This window comes from Vanessa cardui, chromosome 3 (assembly GCF_905220365.1).
Source record: "Vanessa cardui chromosome 3, ilVanCard2.1, whole genome shotgun sequence".
Lineage (NCBI taxonomy): Eukaryota > Metazoa > Arthropoda > Insecta > Lepidoptera > Nymphalidae > Vanessa > Vanessa cardui.
This window is the reverse complement of record NC_061125.1, coordinates 4,364,473-4,386,545: the sequence shown is the minus strand read 5'-3', so window position 1 is coordinate 4,386,545 and position 22,073 is coordinate 4,364,473. Positions and strand designations below refer to the sequence as shown.

General features: G+C 35.4%; 1 protein-coding gene across 1 annotated transcript in view; it reads right to left on the bottom strand.

Annotated features, from left to right (window-relative positions):
• The window catches only part of LOC124543283, a 41,369-nt gene extending 22,564 nt beyond the window's left edge, over positions 1 to 18,805 (bottom strand). The window contains exon 1 of the mRNA XM_047121447.1: positions 18,679 to 18,805. Within this exon, the coding sequence (XP_046977403.1) occupies positions 18,679 to 18,715 (37 nt within the window). The 5' untranslated portion in view covers positions 18,716 to 18,805. The remainder of the gene's footprint in view (positions 1 to 18,678) is intronic.
• Positions 18,806 to 22,073: the final 3,268 nt, after the last annotated feature.

Below are 22,073 nucleotides of genomic sequence, written 5' to 3'. Positions count from 1 at the left end.
AAAGGCATAACATATGTTAGGACCGGTGATTGTCAGCGTATAATTCGTAGTGAACCTATTGAAAGCAATATTTTGCCAGTAAATTCAGTTTGTTTATCCGAACAAGTAAATACGTCTGTGTCTGGAAAAGATAGAGAACGATTATTAGAGATTCTAGCCAAGTATTCAAAATTCTTTTTAAGTGGTACCGCGATCACAACTGTAAAGGATAGTGAAATGCATATTAAACTGACAACTAATGTACCCGTTTATTATAGACCCTATAAATTATCACACGATGAAAAATTAAAAGTTCGCGAAATAGTTAAAGATTTGCTTAATAAAAGTATAATTCGTGAATCTGACTCGGAGTACGCTAGCCCAATTCTATTGGTGAAAAAGAAAGATGGTTCTGATAGAATGGTGGTGGACTACCGTGCACTGAATCGAATTACTGTTAAAACTAGACATCCCCTACCGTTGATTAATGACTACATAGACCGATTAGGTAGAAACCCAGATTCCTTAGATATGGTATCTGGGTTTCACCAACTTAGAGTTGCTGAGGAGTCTATTCATAAGACGGCATTTGTTACCCCGGAAGGCCACTACGAATATTGTAAGGTCCCCTATGGATTAGCAAATGCACCGATTTTTTATCAGAAAACTATTGCTAAGACGCTAAAATCCTTTATTGAGGCTGGACAGGTTGTAGTCTATATCGATGACGTACTTATATTGACACAAAGCACTAACGAAAACCTTATTTTATTAGATTCGGTAATTAAAACTTTGACAGAGGCAGGATTTTCTATCAACTTAAAGAAATGCACTTTTCTAACCAATGAAATTGAATATCTCGGTAGGATTATACGCGATGGTCAGGTTAGGCCGAGCACTTATAAAATTGACGCGTTAGTTAAATCACCACCCCCGAATAATGTCAAACAGGTGCGGCAATTCCTAGGCCTCGCTGGGTATTTTCGTAGATACATACCTAATTACGCGATTAAGACCGCGCGCATTGCAGCCCTAACTAGGAAGGGAATAAATTTTGACTGGACCGACGAACATGAAGACGCACGTCAGGAAATAATTTCTTATTTAACAAATGAACCAATTCTAGCTATATTCGACCCTGACTTAATGACCGAATTACATACTGATGCCAGTTCAATTGGCTATGGCGGTATTCTTATGCAAATACATAAAGACGGTTGTAGGCGGGTAGTCGCATATTTTAGCAAATTAACTGCCGGCGCGGAGTCCAAATACCACAGCTATGAGTTGGAGACCCTTGCGGTAGTAAAATCATTGCAACATTTTAGACAATATTTAATTGGCAAAACTTTTAAAATAATCACAGATTGTAATGCGCTAAAAATGACGCAACGCAAAAAGGATCTCCAACCCAGAGTTGCAAGGTGGTGGATGTATATGCAGGATTTTGATTTCTCGCTAGAATATCGTAAGGGCACACTTATGTCACATGTCGATTATTTAAGCAGAAACCCGGTCAATGTTGTCGATATCATTCGAAAGCCCCAAAATTGGGCTCAAGTGGCACAAGCAGGTGACGAGGAAACCATTTCTTTGTTAGAGAAATTAAATAACGGTGAATTAGATAACACGCATTATGTAAAACGTAATGACCTCTTGTATTATAAATACGACGTCACGGGTGAGCAAGCGCGATTCTTGTGTTATGTACCAAAAGCATTTAGATTAAGCTTGTTACGCGTTTTCCACGATGAGCATGAACACATCGGTATAGACAAGACGATTGATCTGATCCTACGGCACTTTTGGTTCCCCGGTCTAAGACGATTTGTTGCGAAATATGTCACACACTGCGTTATCTGCATTTCTCATAAACAAACTCCCCGAGCACCTTTACAACCTATATTTTCGTGGCAAAAAGATTCGGTACCATTTGACGTGTTACACGCCGACGTACTCGGGCCGCTGAGAGATAGCGATGGTCATAAACACGTACTCATTATAATTGATGCATATACAAAATATTGTTTACTGTTCGCGTTAAAACGCCAAGATAGTAGTGAGCTAAAGCGTGTAATAACTCAAATTGTATCGCTGTTCGGTAGTTTTAAAAAGCTAGTGTGTGATAGAAGTCGTATGTTTGATAATTACGAATTTATTAACTGGATATCTGGTTACGGTGTCGAAGTGCATTTTATTACTCCCGAAATGCACCAAGAAAACGGCCAAGTTGAACGTTACTGCCGCACAGTACTTAATATGATAAGGGTTGAAGTAAATTATAATAAAAATGATTGGTCAAAAGTATTATGGAAATTACAACTAGTATTAAATATCACTAAACATAAGACAACCGAATACTCGGCACTTAATCTTCTCATCGGCACTGATTCGACTACTCCGTTAATAAATAGCTTGATTAAAGACATAACCTACGAAGGTTCAAATCCAAATCGCTACGCGACCCGTGAATTAAGACGGCAACGAGCTGAAGAGCTTATTCGCGATAATAGAAACAAACAAGATGCTTATGTTAATAAAAATAGAAAACCTCCTAAAAAGTATCAAGTAAATGACTTGGTTTACGTGATCAAGAACTCTCAAAGCACCGGGAAACTTGACAGTGGTATGAGGGGCCCTTATAAAGTAACGAAGGCACTCCCTAATGATAGATACGAAGTCCAATTGTTGGCTGGTGCCTATGGCAAAACTACTCAGGTAGCTGCAACAAATATGGTTTTATTGAAGGGTGAATGGACAACCGAAACTTGTGCTGCATTTTTTGAAGGTATTTACTTGTTGTGCATGAGTTGTTATTTGTCTTTACTTCATTTATTTATTGTGGCATGTAAATGTGAGACGTGCTAGTGGAAAAGACCCATGTAAAGCCTGTGCGCGGGGTATTGGGTTGACCACAATGGTTTCGGGGGTGAGTCAGTTGCGCAGCTGACAACAGACCTGTGTAAATCCATGATGTATAGGTATCTGGGGTGACCTACTATAGACTGATGTAAAACCTGTTCGTACACACGACTTTGTGCGAGGTATTCGGTTGCGTGGGAACAGACCTGTGTAAAACCTATGTAGTCTATTCAAAATGGCTTATGTAGTTGACAAATATACAAATATATGCCTTGTTGAGTAATAGAACAGACGTGACTAATGATGGATTTTTGTGTGTTTATTTCCTCAGAAACCAATGATGACAATGCTGAGCAGTTATCGGATGTTGTGGGTGTTACCGGTCCATCCACAAGTTCATCTGAGGGCTTTGGGGACGCAGCCCCGTCAGGAGAGGCCGTGTTGGAGGAAGACTAATATTTTAATTTAGCAACACCACACCTGCCTATATAAGACGAGATATTGGCGATAAGAGCTCATTCATTCGTTAACTTTTGAAGTGTGCGGAAGCTCTGCCCGAATAATTACCGATTACTAATTTTTTTTATGTTTGTTTAATTTTGTTTAGTCATAAATTGTGTATGTACTTGAGGCCGAAGGCCAAATAAATCTTTTTTTTATTTTTATAATTGTTTGATTTATAACAATCTATATATATAAAAATGAATTGCTGTTCGTTAGTCTCGCTAAAACTCGAGAACGGCTGGACCGATTTGGCTGATTTTGGTCTTGAATTATTTGTGGAAGTCCAGGGAAGGTTTAGAAGGTGAGTAAATATAGTAAAAATGCTAGGAATATAATAAAAACAACAACTTTGTTTTTCCTTAGAAATAGTTTTATTTTTTAGATTTTCTATAATCATCGATGTTAGACAATACAACATTGATGTTTTAAAGTTGATTTTGCATTATTAAAACCATCGTTACATCTATTTTTCGAATCTATATATATAAAAATAAGTAGCATTTTTCGATGTCACTTAATAACTCAAGAAGGGGCCTACCTATCCAAACCAAATTTTCAGGGTTTGTGCGGACTATTTAGTAGATGGTTTATGTGAAGTTTGCATAGAATCAATAGAGTGGTTCTTCATTTAGCACATTTTTAATGGAGACTTTTTAGACGGGGAATTGTGCAGTCAAATTATAAGTAAGTATTAATTAAAAATGAGTACAATCATCCCCCAGTTTCAGTAGGTAATACGTCTTATTTCAGTTTATTATTTCAAAAAAAAAAAAACATTTAAAAGTACAACATTTGCATTTATTTTCATATCTAAATACACAGAAAAAAGTAAGTGCCATAAATTTTTATTCGTATCGATTGATGGTTCGACCACAAAAACAAAATTATATCTCCAGATGTGGTAAACTATATCATCAGTACATCGTTGTCATTTATGCCAAAATAGAAACTGAACGTCTTAATTTTAATCGTTTCAACGAAGTAAAATTAAGATCCGAAGAATATATTCATTTGCAAGATGCGATAACGAATGATGCTAATGTAAATCACATCGGGTGACTGACTATATTGCCAACTTCATTTTTTTGGTTGCCCACGGCATATGAACAAATATGCACAAAACGCAATTTCTTATGTGGTCGGATCTGTTCATTACATTTACATGTAATCTGCAGTGGGATGATATTAAAAACAATTTATTTGAAGAACAGTCGACAACTGATCGTCATGAAATAACAGAACATGTTTTTCAGCAAAAATTGAAAGCACTTAATTAATATTAAATTAAATAAATTTAATTGTAAAATTATGTATATTTGGAGAGGTGCCATATGTACTCCACTGAATAGCAAAAGAGGGGAATCCCCTAATGCAAATGTATTAATTTGCCAGTTCCTTAAAATAACCCCGGATCAAATTGATAACGTTATATCAGCTGAAACTCCAGATCAAACTCTTGATCCAGAGTTATTTCACGTTGTCGTTAAAAATATGGTACATGGTCCATGAGGTGAGCTACATATGAGTTCGTTACATCTATTTCTCGAATTTACTTATTTCTTCCAGTCGCAAAAAAACGCAGATGTTAAATCATTACACGCAGTGAAACTGTGGTCCCGTGTGGTCCCATTTTAATATTATCCAATTCTGATGATGGTATCCATATGAAAACCACATAAGTCTTAAATTTGAATTATGCATGTGCGATAATAAATAGCTAAATAACTCAAAATTACGCAAGCAATTTTGATGATTCTTTTTTTCGTAGAAAAGATATACTTCAAGGGTACTGTTATCTGTTAAGGGGTGAAAGTTTGGTTTGATACTGAGCATGGGATCCAAAGTAACGAAACTCTTCAATTCTGAGGAACACGTTAGCGATACTCGGCGGAATCTTATATGGGTTATTTGGACATTTGAGTTACCTTTCGTAACGTGTTCAAGTAATATAAGTCAACAACAACAAGTCATAGTCGAATATGATAATCAATGCAACTCCTAAACAGCTTACAGCGAGGGTGCGGTAGGTGGGTTATTGTCCTTAGTAAAATTTTAATATGCTTACGTTCGTTGCTGCATTTCAACATGATGTGTGACCTTATGATGTACGACATACATTAGCTCTTTTGCAAAGTTTTTTTACTAAGGTCAATTAAATAAATAAATATGAGACAACATCACATGCATTACTCTGATCCCAATGTAAGTAGCTAAAGCACTGTGTTATGGAAAGTCAGAAGTAAATACGGTACCACAAACACCCAGATCCAAGACAACGTAGAAAACGAATGATAATCTACATAGACTCGGCCGGGAATCGAACCCGGGACCGCGGAGTGGCGTACCCATGAAAACCGGTATACACACCACTCGACCACGGAGGTCGTCATATTTGGACTCGGTGTCAGCTCTTGGCTGGCTTGGTTTTATACGATAATATACTGACTCGATAACAACAACAACAATAACAATAATTGTAACTACGTTAATATAATCGTAAATCGACCTTTGAGTTCTCTAATGCTTTTCATTTTATTTTACTTAGGAGGACTCTGATAAATATTTTGCACACGCAATTATTTTTATTACTTTTAGTGCATATTAGTTTGTTTTAAAATATTGTTTTGTTTGAAGTCGGTTTTTATTTTTGTTAAAATTTTAATTTGTGTAAGTATCTAATTGTTGTAACGTGACTATTTGAGCAATATAAATCAGACAATATTTTCAAAATATTATAGGCAACATCACCATAATAAAACTTGACCACCTATATTATTTATCTGTGTTGTATTTAGTGAAATTATATTGATTTGTATTGCAAATGAGTTTCAAATTAAAATTTATGGTATAGCCAGTTTACAATAAATGGCTTTGCAAACTTTTAAGTTGTAAGGACTTAATTATAGCGACATGGGAATTTATTACACAACCTCATGATTCCTGTGTCATTGAAAATATAGAAAAAAATATTGATAGTGTCGCTTTTAATGTTAGTATCGGTTATTTATTGTTACTGTTAGATCACCAGTGTCGCTGCGAGCAATGGTTTCTATGCTCATCACATTTGGACTGTTTAAGTATTTCGATTGTGGCAGTACGAAGTTTGCCGGGTCAGCTAGTATATATATATAAATTGATTGTGAATGACCACTTTTTATGTTCGAATTTAGAAAGTATGTGAAAGGCGACCACGCACTTTTTTTTAATGAATTGTCCAACAAGGACTTGATACATTAGGTCGGAGAATATACCTACGTATATTTCGCTACTAAAGGAAATAGGATATCAAATTCTAAAATATTTTTAAATATTAACGATATTATTTTTTATCACTTTGCTGTGTTTTAGTAGTATATTATTTAATATCCGAAAAAATATTGTTGAGATAACTTTCAAAGTATAACATGTAGGCCGCAGATGTGATATATTACATGATCCCGATCCGTGTCAAAATACCATAGAACAGATAATAGTTGTTAAGACATCGGGCCTGGGACCCTTCTGATAATCAATTGTGTTTTCTTTTTTCATTTTAAATATGACGGCGCCTCGAGCGCGTTCTAAATTTACCTTTTTTTTTTTAAGTTAAGTTAAATGTTAGACAGAGCCATCTAGTATCGATGTCTATGTTAATTTAATTCAATGTTGGAATTTGTAAGGACGAGAGTGGCGACCCAACTGTGGTGGCAACACTCTAGTGAAGCGTCGTTGTGGGCGGCCATCTTATGATTGTCATCCGTGATTGTCACTTTTTGGAAAAATAGCCTGGCTGAACGATCGACAACGACGGATCGCTTACGTCCAGTGATTTTAATTTAATTAAATCGCTTAGAAGACGCTATATTTTTGGTAAAAGACTTCATTGTGATAAATAGATTTGATTTATTATCAAAAGTGCCTTTATTTTCGACATACCACGCCTGTGACCGAATCAAGGACTTTGTCAAGTTTAACTACAATGGACCGTCCTGATGAAGGCCCTCAAGAGCCTTTAAATATTTTATTTTACCTGTAAAGGTAACACAATAATCAAAATCAAAACAACTTAACGTCTAATTGACTTAATATTAGTTCATAAATATTATACACCAACTTTACAAGCTCTTTACTTTTTGTATAAGGTTTTATCAATCACGTCACGAGGTTATGAACTCAAACTATACAAAAGAACTAATATTCAGTTTATTCATAAAGTATGTCTAGGCTATAGCATAGTTTACACTCCCGCGACACAGAAGGCATGGACCACTGTCGGCTGTGCCTGAACTCTTTGCACTCACACTTGTGCTGAGTGCACTATATCTTCGAAACAATAAGCTAGTCTCTGAAGAATATGACAGCCGCGGAATATGTCAGAAATACACTATCGTTAGTTCGCATATATGAATCAATACAATAATGTCTACTAATACAATTAGCAAGATAACAAAGATTGGTTGTCTGATAATAATCCTAATCACAATAGGTTATAAGTCTAGTCTAGCTGATAATTATTAACATCATCATTCTCCTGCCCTTATCCCAATTTTATTTGGGGTCGGCACAGCATGTCTTCTCCTTCCATACTTCTCTGTCAGACGTCATCTCACAAGTAACATTCTTTCTAGCCATATCGTCTTTCACACAATCCATCCATCGTTTCCTTGGTCGTCCTCTACCTCTATATCCATCCACATCCATGCTCAAGGCCTTCCTTACAATGTGTTCTTCATTCCTCCGCATTACATGTCCATACCATGATAGCCGCCTTCCACATAACTTCTCGGCTATCGGTGTCACTTTCAGACTTCCTCTTATATACTCATTCCTTACTCTATCCATTCGCGTAACACCATACATTCCTCTCAGCATTCTCATCTCCGCAACATGCAATTGTCTTTCAGCCATCCCTTTTGTAGCCCAACACTCTGATCCATACAGGACAGCAGGTCTGATCATGGTCTTATAGATCTTCCCCTTAAGTTTAAGGGGAACACGGGGGTCACAAATTGTTCCCGTAACCTGCCGCCATTTCATCCATCCTGTGTTAATCCTGTGCTTCACCGTTCGATCTATTTCGCCATCGCCTTGAATGAGTGAACCGAGATACCGGAAGTCGGAGCAGACTGGAAGAGCTGCGCCATCAAGCGCTATGGCTTCAGGACCGGAGAGACCGCCGAAATCGCAGAACATGTATTCAGTCTTCGTTCTACTGATTTTCAGGCCAACATTCTCCAGTTTCCGTTGCCAATCCTCCAATCTGCTCTGGATCTCAGGTCCATCTTCACCAACCAGTACAATGTCGTCGGCAAAAAGCATGCAACAGGGTCCTCCTGTATGTCTGCCGTTAGAGCGTCCATAACCAGCAGGAAGAGGTAAGGACTTAGAGCCGACCCTTGGTGCAAACCTACAACCACATTGAACCGGTCGGTGTTACCGGCAGACGATCGGACGTAGGTACAAGATCCCTTGTACATAGCACGAATTAACTCCACGTACCTCCCAGGCAAACCTTTCTCTTTCAATGCCCACCATAACACCTCACGAGGCACCCTATCATACGCTTTCTCGAGATCAATGAACACCATGTGCAGGTTCTTGTGAGCACGTCTGTACTTCTCGCACAATTGGCGGAGTGCAAAGATAGCGTCCATTGTCCCTCGACCTGGCATAAACCCAAACTGATTTTCGGTAATTTCACTCTCTTCTCGCAATCTTCTCTCTATTACCTTCTCCCATACTTTCATAGTGTGTGATATGAGCTTAATCCCTCTATAGTTGTTGCAATCCTGTACATCTCCTTTATTTTTGAAGATGGGCACTAGTGAACTACTGCACCATTCTTGTGGGATGGTTTCTTCATGCAAAAACTTATTGAAGAATAAAGTAACCACATACATCCTTCACTCTTTAGTATCTTCCATACTTCAACTGGTATATCATCTGGACCCAAAGCCTTCCCATTTTTCATGCTTTTGACTGCTGTCATTACCTCATCCATGCTAATTTCTCTTACTAATCCCTTATTTACTTGCGCCTCTCGAAGAACACCATTCCAGTCATTTTCTTCATTCATAAGCTTTTCAAAATAGACCTTCCATCTTTCTTTTATTTCCTCATCTTTACATAAAACTTTACCAGCCTCATCTTTCATGCATTTGATATATGTTATATCTCTCGATCGTCTTTCTCTCTCTTTCGTAATTCGGTAGAGATCCTTCTGGCCTCTAGGGCTATTCAGTGAGTTGTATAACCTCTCCTGTGCCTTCGTTCTGGCAACCGCTACCACCTTCTTTGCTCTCCTCTTAAATTCCCTATAAACTTCCTTTTTTTCATCTTTCAAACTCGCATTCACATTTTTTACAACCTGCCATTCTTTAAATGCCACTTTCTTCTCTTTCAATACATTTTGAACTTCGTCATTCCACCACCAGGTATCCCTATCTATTAAACCCTTTCCTTTCGACTCTCCAAACACATCTTTTGCGACCTTCCTTATATACCCAGCCATCTCATTCCAACATTCATTCGCCAGTGTCTCTTTCATATCACTCATTTCTATCATTTTCTCCACTATTTGGTTCCTAAATCTAATAGCACATTCATCATTCTCTAACATACGCAATCTTGTCTTAGGAGGGGGCCGTGTTCGGCTGTTTTTGGGCGAGACACTTAATTTTACATCCAATAGGATTAGTCTGTGTTGGGTTACTAAAGCTTCGCCTGGCAGCACTTTACAGTTTTTGACACAGCATAGACTCCTTCGCCTCACTAGGAAATAGTCTATCTGTGTCGCGTGGTGGCCACTCTTGTAAGTTATTAGGTGTTCATCTTTTTTCTTAAACCACGTGTTTGTTATAGCCAGGTCGAAGGCACAGGCAGCTTGTAAAAGTGCCTCGCCGTCAGCGTTCCGGTTTCCAAATCCCAACCCACCATGCACTCTCTCATATCCAACACTCTCTCTTTCACGCTTTCCTCACAGCCTGACTGTGGCGCGTATACACTTATTAAATTTAGTGTCACGCCGTCCACAATTAATTTAATCGCTATCATTCTATCATTCACTCTTTTTACATCAACCACACATTCTTTCAACCTACTATCTAAAACTATACCCACACCATTTCTCTTGCCATCACTTCCACAATAGAATAGCTTATATCCTTCTCCTATTTCCCTAGCCCTTGCATCCTTCCACTTTGTCTCTTGCAGGCACGCTGCATTTATCCGTCGCCTTTTCAAAACATCTGCTAGCTCCCTTCCTCTTCCAGACATCGTTCCTACATTCCAACTCGCATACCTCAATTTTACCTCTCTAACACTTCGAGCTCGCTTCTTACGTCGCACCCGCCCGTTTTGGTGCGACAACCCTTGTCCATTTCCCACAGGGGCCGGGTGCTGCTCCTGCGCGTCGCCTGTGGGGTACGCCCTAGCCCTATCATTCTTATGGTTTTCATTGTCCATGCTGTAAATGTTTCGGCTCATATTTTTAAAGTCGGCCGCCTGCCTGACACTAACCCTCCTTGGGAATGCTATCGTGGTGGTTTACCCGCCACCGTTCGGGTGGCCCAAAGTGCAGATGATATGCACTGGGCCCTAATATAAACCCTTAGTCGCCTCTTACGACACCCACGGGTAGAGTTGGGGAGGTCCTATTCTAATCCGGGACCACACGGTAGATAATTATTAACATATTTGTTATAAAACAAAGAGATTTTATTTATTTATTTATTTTTTTACCTAATTTTTGGACGTTTTTCCTATCCCATACAGGCGCAGGTTAGTCCCATAAAGAGAATTTACTTTAGTTATGCCTTTGAGAAGCGTTTTGTTTTACCTTCTTAATCTTGAGACGACCATTTTGTGATTATTTTTCATTTATCCAAGTTCGCCATTCACCCAAGGTTTTCTTTTTTTGAGCGATCCACATTACGGTTTTATCGCACCGTGATATTTAACAAAAAATAGAATTGTGAGCAATAAACAATATAGATAAAGACTTCATATAAATGTGGTTATCATTTAATTTATAAGAATGTAAGGTGTATTGTTTAAAATTATGTTTCAAATTGACCGGCATAAATGTTTTTAGTTTCAGTTGAATCTAAAGTAAATTACCTAACAATGGAAGATGTATGGCTGAAAGCCATTGAGGCCGCTGATCGAACGGCGCCGCTTAGTAAAATGGAGGACATTAACTAAAAGACTACACACTACACTACTAATGCGTACTAATGAAACGAGTTGGCTGTGACGTATCACCAAGCCACATTAGAGCCGTGTGATGGGAAGAGCTTCGAAGTATCTCAGGGGGATTCTAATAAGCAGTTATAAACAATTATTTTTATAGAAAAAAATGTACTTACTCAATTCAATATTTGAATTTTGAATTTTGAATTTGAATATTGAAATCAATTCAATTCAATATATGAGCTGAGATGGCCCAGTGGTTAGAACGCGTACATCTTAACCGATGATTGCGGGTTCAAACCCAGGCAAGCACCACTACATATATGTGCTTAATTTGTTTTTATAATTCATCTCGTGCTCGGCAATGAAGGAAAACATCGTGAGGAAACCAGCATGTGTCTAATTTCATCGAAATTCTGCCACATGTGCATTCCACCAACCCGCATTGGAACAGCGTGGTGGAATATGTTCCAAACCCTCTCCTTAATGGAAGAGGAGGCCTTATCTCAGTAGTGGGAAATGTACATGCTGTTACTTTACTTTACAATTCAATATTTCAAAGTGATCTTTTTTTATTATGACCTACTTAGGCGGACGAGTAAATGGGCGACCTGAGGTAATTTATGTCTGGAGATGATCGTCTCCAGGCTGTATCAAATAATAAAAATATGTTTATTGTTATTGTACATGAAACATTAAATAAAAAAAATATATCCCGCTAATTTTCTTTCGCCGCTTCCTCTCAGGTGATTATCTCGAGGTCTCGAGTTGTTAAATTCCGAACCGCCGGCAGATTTTTGACGATCCAAAAACCAATTTCCATATTGAATAAAAAAAAGTGACTTTCTATTAAAAGTCTTTAGAAGTGACATAAATTAGTCATCGTTTGATTTATATATAAAAAGAAGAAACCGTTGCATTTTTTTATTTCATAATTATATTCTTACATGATACAATAATACTCGTTTTAGTTATCATTAAAATTAATCCCTCGAGACACGCTACCGACCTAAAGGATTACTTCAAGTACATCCTGTCCGCTTAATATAATAATAATTGATATTTAATAAAAGCGTCAAATTATGATAGAATAAATATATTGGTGAATAGTGGGATATTCTTATTCCCGTTTTATTATTAAGTTATCGTCCAAATAGGCAACGAGTTGAATTAAACAATCGCATGTGAGAGACACACGATAAGGAAAGGATTAAAATATTGAAGTGACAGCCTGTAAGTTTCCCGCTGTTGCGTATTTTAACCTTGATAACGGTACTGGTTGCAGGTGGATTTGTGTGAGCGTTGACCTTTATCTCGAAATGCTTACCTACCCAATGGAACATATAAGAAATTCTCAATAGCTGCTTAGAACTGCCAAGACGCTATATCAATTTATTTTGAAATTAAAAATGTTATATCTCTTAATAGGGAAAAACCGCACCAGTTTTAAAATTTATACCACTGACATGAAAACAACCCGCGAAAGAAACTGGGTTTTCGAATTCAAATAGAACTCTTATAGGTTTCATAACAAGAATACCACATTATTTTTTATTTGAAGTAGCCTAGAGGCGATCATTTCATTACACGTGTGTCTATAATCAAAGAATTTTTAATCTTCCAAGTTGAATTATTAAGTTCTTTGTAAGGGTAGAATAAAAAATACTGTATCTCAAAAGTATATTACGATGAATATGACATAATATACGTCTTGCAAAAGAAATTGGATTTTATGATTACAAGTTGGGAACGGAGTTGTAGAGATTTGCATGGCGCACGATGACGTCATGAAAACAGTGTAGCAGTGATGTTACAGCGTTGGTAAGTTAATTTGGAGTAAGATTAGTTCAAACGGTATGTTCGAATAATAATTTATTAACATAAGAATAAACAATATTAAATGCTTAAATATATATAAATATAAACTAAAACTAGTTACTGTATAAAACCTGACCGCGTGGAATGGTGGCAAGAATGCTAGCAGCATTTCCCCGTTGAATCGCAATTCCGATCCTCTGGGCAAAAACGAACCAGCCCTCCTGTCACCAGTGGAGGCAATCAGGCGAGTTGTTATACTTTTGATGAAGCATTTTGCACCACTACTCCAAGGTCCAAGCGTTTCGACAGCAAATGGAACAAAAAAGTAATTAGATATAACGGTATGTTGATATTTTGTAAGCGAAATATTTTGATATTCACTAACCAAACTTCGAACATCCGGATAACAGATCAATAGGTGTAATATTTATTTAATCTATATTTCATATTATAAATGTAAATGTAATTTTGTCTGTCTGTCTGTCGTTCTTTCACGACCAAACCAATGAACCGAATTCGATGAAATTTGGTGTGAAGTAAACTTGAACTCCAAGGAAGGACATAGGCTACGTTTTTGCCTAACAAGCGAAGCCGGGTGCGATAATTAGTCTAACATAATTAAAATTGGTGCTATATTAAACAGATACTAATGTATGATCAACTTTCCGGATTGTTGATGGTGGAAAAGTGATTATTACAATTTTTTTTATGGTATAGGTTGGCGGACGAGCATATGGGCCACCTGATGGCAAGTGGTCACCATCACCAATAGACAATGACGTTGTAAGAAATATTAACTATTCTCTACATCGTCAATGTGCCACCACCCTTGGGAACTAAGATGTATATATTGTGCCTGTAGTTACACTGACTCACTCACCCTTCAAACCGGAACACAAAAATACTGAGTACTGTTATTTGGCGGAAGAATAAAAGAGGTGGTACCACCCAGACGGGCTTACACAAAGCCCTACCAACCAAGTAAAATTTAATGAAGATTATTGATATTGGCGCTAATAAATAATAGTCATTGCTTTCATCGCCTTGGAAACTATGAATGATGATCACTTGTGACTATAACTGCACTGTCTCACTCAGAGTAGAACACTACGATACTAACATTACTAAACCACGCTTTGTAGCGATACAATTATAGTAATACATCGGTGGCGTTTACTCAGACAGTAAGGTAAATGATCATTTTGTAACCCGACTTATAGTATAGTGTTTTTTGTTCTCTAGATATTATGCGACATAAAGACACATATAATATATGAAAGTATGAAGCTAGTATTAGTTATGTATGTTCTTAAATTTTCTAGATTTTAATCGCGATGGTGTTGTTATTTAATACAAAATATGTCAACCCTGATCTATTTGGTGATTTGAAATTTTATCGATATATATACCTACATCTTTATTAAAAGATTTTTTTATTCGTCCATCATCTAAACTAACATTGTAAATACGAAATTATCACAGACAGAATGCTTCTACTTGACGGTTACACTTCCAAGACTAAACCACTGAACCGGATTTGATGAAATTTGGTATGAAGTAAAAGTTTGAACCTAAAGGAAGGGCACAGAAATCGCGATCGTAGATTTATATATACTGATCGCGCCAATGTATGAAGATGGAGAAATGAGAACCAAATGTAATGAATTATGGATTTACTCAATTTAACATTAATTTATGTAAATAATTTATGATATTATTTGTCGTCTGAGTCTCTAAGCGCAATCTCCTATAATTTTGTTTTTGTGTTCATTTTAATTTTAGAAATCGTATTATATATCTTATCACGTAGAACACCAACGTTTATTATTGGCGTATAATGTTTATTGTGCTATATACATATTAATCTGTATTGTGAAACTTAATAGTCCTATGTCTGTTACAGTATCTATTACATGATAATAAAATGAAATAAAATGCATATGAATATCCACACAATGAAAATGACCGTCATCTTTAAACACTAATATATCTTTATTTGTACCTCCAATTATCTTAGTCTTCGAATTAATAAAACATCACTGCTGTTCAAGAATAGGTGACATCAGTGTTTAAGAAATATTTTATTATTTTCCTATTAAAAAACAAAAGTGGGACTATATGGGACTAGTTTATATTAACTATTATTACTATACTATATGGGACTAGTTTATATTAACGAGTGTTTTTAAATTTTAGTTACCCTGATATGGGTATCACATAAAACCGATTTCAAATTTATCTGTTAATTAGTTTTTATTACAAGATTATTTTGTTAGAAAAAAATAATATTTTATTGTAAATATTCCAATTGTTTTCAAATTCACTTTAAATAATGAAACGATTTAATTCCTAACTGTATAGATTTACCATAATAATAATTATTCAATGTGCATCCAAGTAAAAAACTAATGTACACAATTTGTTTGTAGGACTATCAGAGTCAGAAATTCCTCGACAATTTATTACTCACACTAGATTAGATTCTATAATGGGTAAAACTTTTAAAGATGTAAATGAAGAAGAAAAAATAAACAATGAATAATACATTGTTTGTACATGTGTTTTTGTTTAGTAAACTACCCTATCGATAGTTACCATAATATGTTACAAGTAACACATGGCAATGTGTAACGAATAACACGATACGCAATGTAATCCGACAGAATCAATTTGCCGGAACATAGTGTGGGATCATCCGCAGCAAATATCCATAAGTCTTGATCTTCAGCCGCGCATAATGTCTCCTATCTTGTAAAATATCCAGAATATTCATTTCAAACACGTCAACGTAATGATATTCTATTATAGGAAGAAAACCGCGATCCACTTAGCTTTAAGTTTTGAATATTATTATGAACTAGCGACCCGCCCCGGCTTCGCACGGGTGCAATACTGATACTGAATATACTACAGAATTCGTTTATTTACGACATCACATTGCAAACTTCTAAAATTATCAGTGTTTCTTTATTATATTGTTCATGTATGTTATGTACACAAACCTTCCCCTTGAATTACACTATCTATTAAAAAAACTGCAGAAACCTTCAGCCAAGAAATCGCCATAGTATATCTATCAAAAAATAATACGATATACTTAAAGATTTATGTTTTTACAAATTACCTTTTATAGGATAATATAATGGGCTCAATCAAAGGCCTCGTATAGTTTATTTTTTTTGATTGTTGAAGCGCATGCCCGTGGCTAACACTGGCTCCAAATATAGCAATAATTATAACTTCAGTATATAATCGTAGATCGACTTTTAAGTAGTTTAATATTTTAAAAAATATAGGTATGTTGAATACGCAATTATTTTTATTATATTTTAAGTACATATTTTTGAATAAAACTAATTATAACGGATGAATCGCGTATATTAATTATTTTTAAACATCCCGAGCGCTTTCGTTTCGAGCACTTTGCAGTGTTCGTGGTCACGGGTAGACTAAGATGAAATTCAAAAACATCCGAACTTCAATAGAGAAGATGGTTGGAGACTTTCTAACACCTGGGATCCACTTATTAAAAATTTAAAATCCCAAATCCAACAGACTGCAAGACCTAAAGATACAGTTAGTGCCTTCTGCGTGCAACCGGAACGTTACTCAAGATATCAATTGAGAAATCGTTGGCGGTAGTTGTTAATAATATTTCCTTTGTTCTTCAATTAGACATATGTCATCTTATCTACCCGTGACCACGAACACTGCCAAGTGCTCGAAACGTCGGGATGTTTAAAAATAATTAATATACGCGATTCATCCGTTATAATTAGTTTTATTTAAATGTGTAATAATCGCGAAAATTTAAGACAACATTACATATTTTTGTTTGAAGTCTCTTTTTCTTTTTGTTAAATGTTTTATTTATTTATTAAGTATTGTTATTTCCCTCGCTAGAGAGCTCCGATAATAACCGCGTCCGATTGCAGCTAAATTCAAAGTGCTAAGAAAATTAGCCAATATATTTGGTAAAAAATAAATGACAAAAAAATGTTATTGTGGGTTATAACTAACAGATAGACACATACCATCGCGGAGATTTTTGTAGATATTTTTGAGGTGTACAATTCTGTAGTACATTAGGTACAACAACAGCCTGTAAATTCCCACTGCTGGGCTAAAGGCCTCCTCTAACTTTGAGGAGAAGGTTTGGAACATAATCCACCACGCTGTTCCAATGCGGGTTGGTGGAATACACATGTGGCAGAATTTTTATGAAATTTGTCACATGCAGGTTTCCTCACGATGTTTTCCTTCACCGCAGAGCACGAGATGAATTATAAAGACAAATTAAGCACATGAATCAGCGGTGCTTGCCTGGGTTTGAACCCGCAATCATCGGTTAAGATGCACGCGTTCTAACCACTGGACCATCTCGACTCAGTGTAAAGGTAGCATTATTTTGATCTATCTCATAGTATTCAGCCAGCGTTTGCAATATATGCGCAAAAGTGTGGCTTTTTACGACATCATATTAGAAATCTCTAAAATTATCAGTGTTTATCTACTTTATTGTTCACGTATTATATAGACAAAATCATTCCCTTTAAATCAATCAGTCATACTATGCAGTGATAACAAATAGGTACAATATACAAAATTTTCACTCCTTAGGAAATACAAACCGCTATGTCCCAGCGTTTTAAAACTGTAATATCTTCGAAAATATTCATTTAAATTACATACTATAAAGTGCAATATTGATCTATATTTAATGCACAATTTATTTAAGGTACCTAATCGGATAAGGATTAATGCTATATTGCTTAAAATCGCTTCGAAAATAAGCCATTTTTTCTCGTAAAAATAAAAGATAAAAAAATGTTTATTGTGGGTTATCTTTGAGAGATAGGCATATACCATCGCGGACATTTTTATAGGTGTACAATTCTGTAGAACATTATTTTAATCTATCTAGTAGGGTTCAGCCAGCGTTTACAATGTAAGCGCAAAAAAATTAAAAAAATTACGACATTACATGAGGAATTTTTAAAATTATCAGTGTTACTTATCTATATTGTTTATGTATTATATATAAAAACCTTCCTCTCGAATCACTCTGTCTTTTAAAAAAACGGCATCGAAATCCGTTGCGTAGTTTTCAAGATTAAAGCGTACAAAGGGAAATAGGCACGGAAAAAGTGACTTTGTTTTATACTATGTAAAGATAATTGCTTATTGGTCTATTTCGATGAGTTGGTTTATGTTTTTAAATGCATTTCGCGTTTTTTGTTTTTAATATCCAATGACGCCTAAAATATATAATTGATAATGGTATTATTCCCGCTTATATGACTCACGATATGTGCGATATGGAGAACAATATAAATTAATGCTTACTTGCAATCAAAAGAGTTGTAAGAAGAAAGAAAAACATGGTCCCATAAATTGTTTTATTACACCTTAATTTTAAGCAATTCTTGTATCGATATATTTATCCACAGAACTTTATCACCGTGAACCTGAAACTTCAACTCACTTTAACACGCTCGCTTCCAAGTGAAGCTCGTGTAACGTCCACACCGGGGTAGAACTCCCGCTTAACTAACGGGAACCGCTGCCGGGAGGTTTGCTCTTGTAACTTATGCATTAGTGACATAACTTACTTATATTCTTTATGATTTATTTTGTTAATTGATAACGCATATACAAATAGCCTTGAGTTGTTAAGTGATCTGTTGGTGTAATTTACACATTATTAATAAATATATCAAGGATAATACTTAGAAATTATATTTTCATGTTATAATTCAAGTAATTATTTGAGCAAATTTTTGCCTAAGAGTAAGTGGTTAATTTATGTTTCTTATAATTAATGTCGTGATCGCTAGTTAAGGAACTTACATTTGTTATTTTTTCGTTCCACTACATGAGTGCCCACAAACCCGCATTCGAGTAGCGTTGCTAGATAAATAAATAAATAAATAATATAAATAAATATGAGACAACATCACATACATTACTCTGATCCCAATGTAAGTAGCTGAAGCACTTGTGTTATGGAAAATCAGAAGTAACGACGGTACCACAAACACCCAGACCCAAGAAAAATAGAAAACTAATGGTAATCTACATCGACTCGGCCAGGAATCGAACCCGGGACCTCAGAGTGGCGTACCCATGAAAACCGGCGTACACACCACTCGACCATGGAGGTCGTCGAATCGTCTAGATAACCTTAACCTTCCCCTTATGAAGGCCTTAAGAGGGCCTTTAGTACTTGCTTATGAATAAAAACTAATTAAAAGTACTTATATATTTGTGGGAAAAAACACTTAACCCACCCTCATTGGTCCGGGTACCTTTCTGATGATTTCCACTGCATTAAATGCTTTGTCCTGGCTTGTCGGTAAGATTTATTTTTAATAATAATTGTTATTTACATTCAAAAAATGTACTTCTCTTCTCACTGTCACTTAAGGGTGTAACCATGTTGCGGTTTCAAAGCCCTTTTAAAGCATAGACGAGGCGAAGAGGCGGCGAGGGGGATAAATAAACAAAGATAAAAGAAATGGTTTAGACATATTACATTTATTTTTATATAAAAGATTTACTTAATAAAAGTTAGGTAACAAAACGTGTAATAAATGTACTAAGAAACAAAGTATGTAGGGTTTGAACTTTTAAACTACCCAACTGATTTTAATGCGGTTTATCAATAAATAGAATGATTCAAGAGAAAGTTTTATATGTACAATACATACATATTATGAACATGGCTATTTTTATTATTACACTTATTAATAACGGGATATTTACCATGTTTTTTTATTTGATGGAGCTCGATATTTCGACATTCTCAACGAAAGCTCTTTTTACGAGAATCTCTCGAAAAATAAAAAACATACTTTTTATACATATTATAGTAGAGAAAAGCCGATAAGTTCAACTTTCTTGGCCGGAAAAAGGGCAAGAAAGTGTCTATATATTTTTGTTTTCCAATATAAAAGTTATATTATATTTTGCCATAGGTACAGTGTTGCCGGGCGAGTAAATTAAAAAGGAGTTCAATTTTAAGTGTTATCACTCGGTAATAATAATAACTTGACCGCATGGCGTTGCAATAGAGTGTTTTCTGCTAATATTTGCACGCTGATCCGCCTGGCGCCCGCGGACGCACGTTGGGCTTGTTGTTCCGGATTACAATTGTTTAATTGATTTTACACTATGTGCGTTTCTATTTAATTTTGTTATAATTTTTTTTTTTCTAAACAATTTCAGCTACTGTGGACATTCTTAAGACTCCAACGACCAAAAGAAATGCTCTAACTCGACCCGACTCAAACTCCAACTTTTGAACTAATGGAGGTTCTTTATTTACCCACATGGTTAAATTAAAAAAAACTCAAACAAATGTCCATAACACCTCGTAAAAATATGTGCGTAAAAAATCAGATTCTTAAAAATGTTCATTGAGTAGCAATAATTATCATCCATAGACCTAGTTTAGCCAAAGTATCAACTCCTCTGTCGAGGTACTCAATTAGGTTTTATTACTGGCACTTCAAGCCATGCAATGGCTCGACGCTATTAATATTATGCAAACAAGTGAATAAAACTGCCCATTGGAATAGTAGCCGGAAACGTTTCAGATCTAAATACATTAAGTCGTTTAACATTTAATCTAGAACCTATGACTGATTCTCTAATATTTCTAATTGACGGAATTTCACCAGCTACGAATGTAACCATATTACTTGGACAAATTCATATCTTATGTAACATTTTTGTAAAGACTAATTAATTAATAATATTATGTTCTTCTCATTTTGTCTAATAATGCTTGTTGTATAATTTAATGAAGCGAGATTGCTTCAAAAACTTTTATCAGTATTTTAATATGAAGCTTACATATATTGAAGTCCCGGGGCTATAAATGTCGCGAAGAGTAGTTTGAAATATGTTTAATAACGACCTTTTTCCAATATGCCATTCTTTTTTAAAGAAAACCTTCGTTCATATAATTATAGATAGCGTTTGAGTCGGATATGTGTTGAAAATCACTACATAGTATAAAATAAATTCGCTTTATCTGTCCCTACATACCTATGTATGCTTAAATCTTTAAAACTACGCAACAGATTTTGCGTTTTTTTTTTAATAGATAGAATGATTCAAGAGGAAGGTGTTTGTATATAAAACATGCACAATATAGTAATTAAACAGTGATAATTTTAGAAGTTTCTAATGTAATGTCAAAAATAAACAAATTCTGTAGTACATTTAGTATGAGCTTTGCATCTACGAAGCCAGGGTGGGTCGCTTGCTTTTTATTATCTTTATACTATACATATAATATGATAATTATTTTAATGTCCTTAAAATATCAAACAAAGCACATGCGTTTTTATATTTTAATAAACTCATCACCTAACGTAAATTATAACAAATACGAAATATAATTAACGTTAAATTTATTCGCTTAATTTAATTTCAACGATAAATTTGTTATTATATGTAACACTTTATACGCGCACACTATACAAGATTGATAGTGCGATTGGGCTATTTGTCGGGATGTTTATCGTTGCTGAGTATACTTTAAATTACGACCCGAATTTGTATGACATGCTTTTAACTTTTAAGTTTATAATTTAGCAGTATAATAAAACAATCGTTGTGTATGTAACAAGAAATGAAATAATAATATGAGACTGAGACTCTAAATTTAGAGCTAGTTCGGTATATCAAAATATAATAATACACAAAAATCTTCTCTGAAAAATGCTGCATCT